Source organism: Scyliorhinus torazame, chromosome 17 (assembly GCF_047496885.1).
Source record: "Scyliorhinus torazame isolate Kashiwa2021f chromosome 17, sScyTor2.1, whole genome shotgun sequence".
NCBI classification, from domain to species: Eukaryota; Metazoa; Chordata; class Chondrichthyes; order Carcharhiniformes; family Scyliorhinidae; genus Scyliorhinus; species Scyliorhinus torazame.
Genome location: NC_092723.1, coordinates 69626212 through 69637036, shown reverse-complemented (window position 1 = coordinate 69637036; position 10825 = coordinate 69626212). Strand labels below are relative to the sequence as shown.

Below are 10825 nucleotides of genomic sequence, written 5' to 3'. Positions count from 1 at the left end.
TGACTTTTTGGTTTAACATTGGATATTGAAGGTATATTATTAAAACTGCAAGACATTGCATTAATCTGACTCAAATGATTTGTTAAGTGACGAATGTGATATAAAATAGTTACTTTAGAGATACTAGTTAATGTAATGTAGAAATAAGCCACTTTGATTCTTTTAGTTAGGGACAAAGGAATTTGGGACCGCATGGAAAAAGCAGGAAGAGGTGTGTCTATGAGAGTGAGACTGCATTGATAAGGGCCAGAGAAAGGGATTGGAAGTGAGCCAATCAGAATGGATTAAACAGGTCAGGAGGGACCTAGGCTGACCTATGTCCGTCGAGTATGTGAAACTTGATACCATTTGAACTGATTTTGCAGAGATTCCTTTGTCTGTTAGTTCAGTCGTTTTCTGGAGTGTAAGAGGCAGGACGTCCTGTTACATTTCTGTAAGATGATAAAGCTTGCAAGCTAAATAAATAACTTCTGTTTACGTGCGAATCCGTCTCAACTTTTATTGAGGCCAGACTGACAGAGAAAGAAAATAGGAGATCAACATTTGGTGCCGAAAACCGGGATTTCTCAGGGCGATCCTGTTCCAACTGCGAAATCAGAATTAGACTGATTATGAACAGGAGGACGGGGAACAAAGGGCCCTCAATGTAGAAATGGAAAACGACCAGCATTGATTGTTCCCCCTCTTCTCATCGTCTGATTAGTCTGGTCACTCGCGGTTGGCACAGAAAGACCGCCTCGACGAAATCACAGGTCAGTCTGGGGATAAGCACTTTAATTGTGAGTTAATTCGGCTGGGGAAGGCTATATTGTTGATGTAACATTTAAGATAAATGGTTCAACTTTAATTGTGAGTTAATTCGGCTGGGGAAGGCTATATTGTTGATGTAACATTTAAGATAAATGGTTCAACTTTAATTGTGAGTTAATTCGGCTGGGGAAGGCTATATTGTTGATGTAACATTTAAGATAAATGGTTCAACTTTAATTGAGAGTTAATTTGGCTGGGTTATGTTATGAGGGGTAGATGTAACATTTGAAATTGAAACAAATGGTTCACCTCTATATGTCTGTGTGTTAAAAATATAGTTGATTAAGTTAAAGAATTTTCCTTGGATTGTAGTGGCGAAAAAACGCAGTTCCAAGGACTAGTTGAGATTATGGGAAATTCCTTGGATAGCACAAATGATCCAGGCATGCCACTGCAAATATTATGTGATAAGTATCCGGACAAAGCTAAAGACTTTAGAAAATTGTCAGCACAGTTAAGAACTAAAATGGGAGATGAATGGCCACTAGGGGGAACCAAAGACCTAGAAATGGTTAAGAAAATCCAGGGACTGATATGGAAAAAAAATCAAAGTATGAAAACTAAAGAATTAATTGGATTATGGAGGCAATATTGTCAAGAGGAAAAAGATAAGATTATGTTGTCCAGCTGGCAGGATAATGCACTTAAAATGGGGATTTCAATTAGTGAACAGGGTAACCTAAAAAACATTACAAATCTTGAAAAAGGAATGTGCATTTAAAAAAAGAGCAAATAGAGACAAGAAGGACCCGGGTCACACAAGAGGTGAACTACGTAGTTCAATGGCTGGCCTTGAATTGTCGGAAGAAGAAAAATTCAATAAGTCGGAAAAGTCAGTAGAAATTCCGTCTGCACCCATAGTATGGTCTGCGCTCATTCCAGAACCACCAGAGTACAATAATATATACCCAGCCATTGCTCCCCAGATTTCAAATATGCCAGAAACTCAAGCCCTTTTGGGTGATAGTGTGGGTCCTGTTTTACCAACTTCACAACCGAACGAGCAAAAGGAACTTTGTCCCACAAGCCCAGTTAGCTCTAGGACAAGATCTCGGACAGCAAGAGAGGGGCTTGAAGCTCACCAGAAACAATTAAGCATATCACCTCAGTCTCCCCAAACTAAGGAGAAATCACAAGAGTTGGGAACAAAGAAAGCTGAAACAACTTCGGTTGAAGAGAAAGAACTCCCCCTAGTGACAGGGAGAGACGTTGAAGTCTTGGAACAACCAGGGGAAATACCTAGAGTGCCCCCTGGTGACATTCGGAGACAGTTACCGATTAGGAAGATGAGAAACCCCGATCCAGGGACAGCAGCTGCAAACCCCACAATAGACGTTTACTTCCCATGGACACCCAGTGAGATGATGGCTATTATGACTACAATCCCAGATAGAAAAAAATCTCCTGCTGCCTTTGTGGATTCATTGAGAACTACTATCTCAATTTATCAAGCTGATTCAAGGGACCTCTGGGCCCTAGTTCAGCAGATTTTAACCCCAGCAGAGTACCGCACTTGTCTTAACCACCTGAATTATGCTAGTCATGCCGCACTCCAGCAGGCCTATGCGTTAGACGACGATAGAAGGACACAGATCTTAAATGCATTGAATAGCACATTTCAAAGGCCCATAAATCTTTCTGTTATCTTAGACCTAAAACCTAAGAAGAATGAAGACCCAGAGGAATTTCTGGGGCGTTTTAATGAAATCTACCGGGGGCAGTCAGGCGATTTGCTGTATCAAAATGGTCAGAATTCCCCTCAATACTGTGCTATGTTAATGCATTGCCTACCACCTTCTGTGGTTACTGCTGTGAAATGTAATAACATGAATTGGACGGAGAACGACCCTTCCCAGATGGCAAGGGCAGTCAGATTTTACTGGAAGGAGGGTGTAGGCCCAGAAGGAGGCTCAGTTACAAAGGTTAAGACTGAGTATGTAATGAAAAAGGATGATCTGCGACCCCAACAAGGGGCAGAAATGGTAGTTTACCAGCAGGAGCCCCAATATAGTGACTTTGGGTGGGTGGATCAGCGAAGAGGGGGATACCAAACCCACCCAAAAGGACCCTCACCCCATTTTTATGGTCCACTGAATGAATCAACAGCTCTACAACCGCAGCCCCCTCTGAGGGGCCATTGGTCTACTGGAAGACGAGGCCGGGGCAGATATAAAGGGAACAATGGATGTTTTAATTGCGGCCGTGCAGATCACTGGCAACAGGAATGCCCTTTTAAAAGACAGACAGTAGAAGGAGATTATCCGACCCAAAGGAGGGGGTACCCACAAAGGGGAGGACAGATGAGATACACTGACTTCTCCCAGGAAAACCCTTTCCCAACACAGGATTGACTAGCTAATTTAGCCATCAGGACTCTCCAATCCGACAGGGAACCTATTATCTCTCTGCAGATAGGAGATCAACATCACTCATTTGTCATCGACACAGGGGCAGCGATGTCTTCTGTGCAATCAACACTTAAATTACCAATATCCAACCACACACAGCAATTATCAGGGTTCCAAGGACAGGTGTGTGAGTATCCTATTTCTGAACCTGTGACAGTCACTTACGAGAATACGTCTGCAGAACATCAGTTTGTAGTGACTACTGGATTGGACTGTAACTTGTTGGCCCGAGATTTACTGTGTATCTTCCAGCTACAGCTAGAATGCGGAGATGAGGGGGTAACGGTTACATCATGGAGGATGAGACAACAGTGCTATATTTCTATCACCCCCCAGTGGTGGACGTTAGACATTGAACAGTCACTGCATCACGTTACCCTGGCCTATGACAGAACTGGACGAAACAGGGAGTTGGAGGACAAATACCGGCCATTACTTGAGACCGAATGGCCAGTCAAGGTTACAGCCACAGTCACGGGAAAAGAAGGTACAGCCGATTTTGTTACAATATCACCACATTTATGGCCACAGTCAGCTTCGGTAAGCCCTCACATTACACGTCAGGTCTATGACCCGTACCATGCCAGGGATATGGGACGAATGGTCAGGAGGGCAGTGGATCATTCAGATCCAACAGACTACGCACTTCAAGCCATGCCAGACGGCACTACCATAAAATATTTTGAGGTCCCTGAAACGATTAACACTCGACTGCAGCATCACAGGGGACATGATGTGTTGGAATATGTCAATCCACAGGTCTGGGCGGAATACCCATCACAAGTGGGAAAGACAAATGTTACACCTATCAAGGTAATGATTAAGGATCATGCAAAGCTACCTTCCATTCGGCAATACCCCCTCAAATCTCAAGCTGCTCCATCAATAGATAAATTAATTCAAGAACTATTGAAACAGGGTATTTTGGTCCCTTGCCAATCAGAATGTAACACCCCCATACTTGCTGTGCCTAAACCAGCCAAACCAGACCAGTACCGATTAGTACAGGATTTACGTTCAATCAATGCCATCGCACAGCCGTTACATGCTCTCGTCCCTAACCCTGCCCACATACTGGCTCAAATTCCAGCACAAGCCCGGGTCTTCGCCGTAATTGACCTTCAGCACGCCTTCTTTGCCCTCCCACTTGCGACTGAAAGTCAATATTTGTTTGCCTTCACTTACAATGGGCAGCAGTATACCTGGACCCGACTGCCACAGGGGTTTGTCAATTCCCCTACACTCTTCTCCAGATGTTTGCAGACCCAACTGCAGGCCTTGACATTGGAGCATGGTTCCACTCTAGTGCAGTATGTAGATGACATATTGGTGGCAAGTCCTGACGAGCCCAGTAACAGGGATGATGTGATCCAATTACTGAACCACCTATCCTCGTTGGGTTATGTTGTTTCACAAGCAAAGGTCTTGGTGGCTCAGAGAAAAGTTAAGTTCTTAGGAGTTTTACTTACAGCCACAGAAAGAAGTCTCGACCCCAGTAGGATTGAACCAATATGCCAATTCCCTGCCCCTACAATAGCCAAAGAGGTTCGTCATTGGCTGGGTATGGTGAATTATTGTCGGCAGTGGATACCAAACATCGCTGTCTATACAAAGCTGCTGACACCTTATACGAGTAAAGAGGGAAACTTTACTCTCACCACCGAGGCAGTCGAGGCCTTCCGTTGCCTGAAGCAGGCCTTGCTACAAGCACCGGCCCTCGGTAGGCCCCTATACGACCGACCATTCCAGATATACTGTACTGTTCTGGAAGGATGTTCAACAGCGGTACTCACCCAGCAACATGGGGACAAGCACCGGCCCGTAGCATATTACTCTTCCAAACTCGACCCAGTGGCGTTGGGTCACCCTGTTTGCACCCAGATCCTGGCAGCGATATACAATAGTTTGCAGGCTGCTGCCAATATAACTCTCCAACAGGATATTACGGTGTATAGCTCCCACTCGGTAATCGCACTATTGGGGCAACTGCAGACTCAGCATCTTACCGCAGCTCATCAGAATAGGTATGAGATATACCTTTTGAACAATCCACGTCTGACATTTAAATATTGTACCACTATCAATCCAGCCTGTTTTCTTAGCGGTCCCCCTGTCCATGAGGACGCGCCTGGTCACGACTGTTTAGCCTTGATTCAGGAAACTACAACAATAAGGGACGATCTGAGTGATATTCCGTTCGAACAACCTGACATGATTATGTATGTTGATGGCAGTGCATTAATAAGCCCCATTGGCCGGAGACTGTCCGGTTACGCAATCGTAGATCAGGATGGTCTGATCCTAGAAGCGGCAGCTTTCCAGACCCCTTATTCAGCCCAACATGCCGAACTTTTTGCCCTGACCCGTGCATGTATACTTGGGGGAGATCGCCGGGTAAATATCTACACTGACTCCCGATATGCTTTCGGGGTAGTTCATGACTTCGGACAACTCTGGAAGAATAGGGGATTCCTTACCTCGGCTGGTACAGAAATATCCAACCGGGGTTTAGTTAATGACCTACTGCAGGCCCTCCTTCTGCCCGCGCAGATTTCCGTTATTAAATGCGCTGCCCACACGAATGGTACAACCCCAGTTGACGTTGGTAATGAACGAGCAGATCGTGCAGCGCGCACAGCCGCACAAATTCAGCAAGTAATGGTGCCTAAAATGTTAAGTCAGACTAAACGACCTACTATGAATGTGTCTGCTTCTGACAAGCCAATGCCAACCATCCAAGACGTCATAAGGTTACAGGAGGACGCTCCTGAGAGTGATAAACAAATGTGGAAACGGTTAGGTTGTACATATGATTCTGTTTCCTCTTTATGGACCACGCCTGCACATCAGACTTGTATGTCTGATGTGCTGGCTTTATGGGTCATCGAATGTGTACACTTTGCAACTCATTGTGGGGCTCGGGGGACTAGTGATTTGTTGCTGGACACTTGGTGGCACCCTAAAATGCAGGGGTTGGCCCAAAGTATCAGTAATCGGTGTTTGATTTGTCAGCAATATAACACCGGAAAAGGTATCCCTTGTGGGAAGGGGCAAACCCCGTTGCCCAGTGGTCCCTTTGAGACGCTCCAAATGGATTACATTGAGTTGGAAAGGTGTCAATGTTACAAATATGTTTTGGTCATTGTGGATGTGTTCAGCAGATGGGTCGAGGCGTATCCGACTATCGATAATAAAGCTGCTACTGTGGTTAAAGTCTTGATGAGGGAAATCATTCCCCGGTACGGTATACCAGCTCAGTTAAGTTCTGATAATGGGCCTCATTTTATTGGACAAATTAACAAGGAGTTTTGCTCCCAGTTGGGCATACGCCAGCAGTTACACTGTGCTTACAGACCGCAGGCAGCCGGGTTGGTTGAAAGACACAATCAGACCCTCAAAACTAAATTGGCTAAATTAAGAGCAGACACGGGACTGACATGGCTTAAGTTGCTCCCCGTTGCCCTCTTCCAGCTGCGGGTTACACCTGCGGGACCAGCCCGGCTCTCTCCCGCCGAGATTCTTTATGGCAGGCCTCTTAGAACTCCTTGGAGCCTGCAGGTTCCCAGACGGGTTCAGTTTCATCAGATGACTGAGGAAATGACCACCTATGTTCTGGCCCTTACGCAAGTGCTCAAGGAACTCCATGGCCAGGTCCGCGCGGCTCACCGGCCATTGCCCCCAGTACCTAGCTCACTTTCAGTCCAGCCCGGTAGTTATGTAATGGTCAAAAATTGGACTAGGAAGGGGTCGGAGCCGCGATGGGACGGGCCCTTCCAAGTTCTCCTTGCCACCCCCACAGCAGTTAAAGTGGAGGGGCGAAGTGCTTGGGTCCACCTACATCACTGTAAATTGAGCCCATCTCCACTACTGTAAAAGGTCGGATACTAACCTGCCTCCCTTCTCCAGTGCTATTTTACAGGTGTGGAGCATGATGGAGTGGCTACGCATCGTCTGTCTGATATTTGGCCTCACTTCGCTTGGCGTGTTATTGGCGATGGACATGGGAAAGGGGAATATTATGTATCTGTGTAGCCCCAACCAATCTACAAGGATACATCACCTATGCACAGGTGATGTTCTTCACTGCCCCCATATACGAGGACATGGTATCGACTCATGGAAGGTCATCAAAGTTAAGGAGAATGCGGGAGTCATGAAGCAGCTGCACCGGTCCCGGCGATGGGAAGGGAACATTATATGGACATTGCCTTGTTTTTGGAATACATGTAAATTTGATTTTGGATGTGTTAAGAGTGGTACAATAAAGGTAACATCAGGCTGTCAGAAGAGTGTAGGAAGAGGCTATGAGAAAGAGAAAGGGACTAGAGAGAGGACGGGGCGTATGAGAAGGGAAGTACAGCTAGAACGTAGGTTACCGGGAGATACACTTAAGTTAATTAAAGGCCAAACTGAGGAAAACCCGGGTAGTATGAATCTCTTCTACCAGATTTACCACCGTCTGTATGGCCAGGGACGGGTTGTCTGCTACCCAAACCCCGCAGCGGTGTCTCGGTTATTTTCTGTTTCACCGCTTTGGGGCACTCCCCAAACGGTGGTTCATTGTCAGCGTTCCGAGCCACTGCCCGAGCACGTCACTCTTCCTTACGATCCGGATTCAGCACCACCGGCTATTTGCCTTCCCCTCCCTCGGGATAATTCCCATTCACAGTATGATAGGCTGCGACGGTGGAGGGCGTACATACCTAGCCACTTCACTCCCAATAGGGATTCCCGGTCGTACGAGAATTGCTTCAGCAGTGAAGGATACGGCTGTTTGCTGGTAGAGGTGGACACAAATATAACATGTCTGTTTCCCACCTGTACGGACAGGAGGTGCCATATCACCCAGGCGTCTGGCAAATGCGTTTGTTATAGCACCACTTGCGTTCCATTGAACGCTGGCCTCCAGCTCCTTTGTGGCTGGGCGAATGTCTCTCATATCACTGTCGGGAATAGGGCTTTCCGCATTGCTGGGCGGCCCGAATGGGCATTTCAAAATTGGATAAACTGGGCTACTGGGAGGTCCTTACGCAACCGATATACTGATTGTGATGCTAGTCTCCACACGGACCAAGGATACTACTTTTTATTTAATGGTACGGCGACCAACGTTTTGTCACCCCCATTTCCCCGCCGAATTGCTGTAGGGACTCTAGTCCCTACCACAGTCCCCTGCCCTTCGGCGTGGAACCTGCATAATCAGTTAGCACGCCGGGCAGTCTCTGCTGAATTTTGCGAGAACTGGAAAAAACCTCAGGTTCTTGCACCCAACCGGGGCCACTCAGCCGGGTGGGGCATTCTGAGCGTATTGACACTGGGAGGTGTGGGGGGTTCCTTGGCTGTTAGTGATCGGAATTATTTTATTTGCGGCCTTACCATCTTGGGAAATGAAACCTTGGGAGCCCTCGGGGCAATAACTAAGGAGTTGTCTCAGCTACGGTTGTTTGCAATGCAGAACCGGTATGCTCTTGACTATCTTCTGGCCCGTGAGGGTGGGGTATGCGCCATAGTACAGGGCAAGTGTATTATGGGTGTTCAAGACTTGACCGCTAACATCACTAAATTTATGGATCGCATACGGGATCACTTGGACGGGATGCAGGATCCTGGCTCTTGGGGTAACTGGGGATTTGGGGGATGGAAGGACTGGTTGATAAATATGGCCATGTATCTGGTGGTAGCTATCGGCTGCATCTTTGTGGGCCTGGCCATCCTTAAATGTGTGATGGGTAGAATGCGGGGTGCACTGGATCAGATCACCGCCCCAATCACCGAGAAAAAGATTTTAACTGTTAAAATCCATGAGGGTGAAGCAGATGAAGGGGGGCTAAGACAGGAATTGGAAATGCAGCGACGAATCTTTTTAGATGAGGAACCGTAGCTATAGATTGGATAGTTCGGTTATCATGGAATGATAAAAGGAGGGAATGACGAATGTGATATAAAATAGTTACTTTAGAGATACTAGTTAATGTAATGTAGAAATAAGCCACTTTGATTCTTTTAGTTAGGGACAAAGGAATTTGGGACCGCATGGAAAAAGCAGGAAGAGGTGTGTCTATGAGAGTGAGACTGCATTGATAAGGGCCAGAGAAAGGGATTGGAAGTGAGCCAATCAGAATGGATTAAACAGGTCAGGAGGGACCTAGGCTGACCTATGTCCGTCGAGTATGTGAAACTTGATACCATTTGAACTGATTTTGCAGAGATTCCTTTGTCTGTTAGTTCAGTCGTTTTCTGGAGTGTAAGAGGCAGGACGTCCTGTTACATTTCTGTAAGATGATAAAGCTTGCAAGCTAAATAAATAACTTCTGTTTACGTGCGAATCCGTCTCAACTTTTATTGAGGCCAGACTGACAGAGAAAGAAAATAGGAGATCAACATAAGAACCTCGCTGATGTTACCTGCGAGAGTGTCTCAAAACCCTGAAGGATAACTTGAAACACTGGTTCTTAATGGTGTATTTTTGTTTGGAATAAAGTGAGGAACCATGTACAACCCAGTGAGGAACCAGTCTAATCGTTGTGTAAACAATTAAAAACAATATTTATTAAAGTGGAAGAAAATAAATTTTAAAAATGACAAAAGATTAATATACACTGGCGCTTAAGTATATTAATAACTAAACACACTGTGTTATCTGAAGTTACGTCTTGTTCTCAAAATATACCCACATTCCCTGAACTCACTGAAGCACCCCTTTTCCCAAACAACATCCAATTTTAGTAACTCTATAGGTCAAATCCAGCTAGTAGTTACCGCAAAACATCACTTAGGTGACTAAATCTGGGAAAAGATCTCTTCCTGGTTCAGGCACAAAACTGCCTCTTATAGAGGAGAATATCTGCAGTCTGTCATGGTTCTAACAGCACTCTGTGGCTTGGATCACAGATGGAGAACTAGCCTCCTTGCCCAATGAGGATGCTAGCAATTCCATTGATACTTCACTCTGTGGATTCTGCTGTCTACCTCGCTCAGGTTCCTCGCCATTAGCAGTTATCATTTATGTAGCCTCACTGATCTCTGGTAAACAATGGGCTGGATTCCCCGGTCCCCCAACCATGTGTTTCTCGGTGACGTGGGATTCTATCTTCCTGCCGCTTGTCAATGGATTTCCCATTGAAGCCACCCCATGCCGCCGGGAAACCCGTGGGCGGGGATGCGCAACCAGCGGGAACAGAGAATCCCAACAGTCGGAGAATTCCGGCTAATGTTGCACCTCAATGTCTCTCGGCTTCTGCTAAACTTCTTACTTTCTTGTTATTTAATTTTCATCCCAAATGCACTGTTAATCTGGTTCACTGGTGCAGGGCAATGGTCCACAGGGAGGGACGCAGAGGAGGATTTTGGCATAAGTATGCATATATATTATTATGATTGGCAGTCTCCTGTATATATTACAGTGGATGACTGACAGCATATATTATAACAATGATAGGAGCTGTATTTATTATAGTGGATGACAGACTCTGTATATACTATAGTAATTTACTGACCCAGTATATATTGTAACAAGTGATGGGTCCTGTATCTGTATATATATATATATACATACGAGTGAATAATAGACTGTATATATTACAGTGAGTTACTGACTGTATATAGTA

General features: G+C 45.7%; 1 protein-coding gene across 1 annotated transcript; it reads left to right on the top strand.

Moving 5' to 3' along the window:
* The first annotated feature begins 422 nt into the window (after positions 1 to 422).
* Positions 423 to 9536, top strand: LOC140393933 (uncharacterized). Its single transcript, XM_072480585.1, has 3 exons — positions 423 to 433; positions 6380 to 6457; positions 7125 to 9536. Exons 2-3 carry the CDS (start codon positions 6438 to 6440, stop codon positions 9097 to 9099), a joined length of 1995 nt encoding a protein of 664 aa, XP_072336686.1. The 5' UTR covers positions 423 to 433; positions 6380 to 6437; the 3' UTR covers positions 9100 to 9536.
* The last annotated feature ends 1289 nt before the right edge of the window (positions 9537 to 10825 follow it).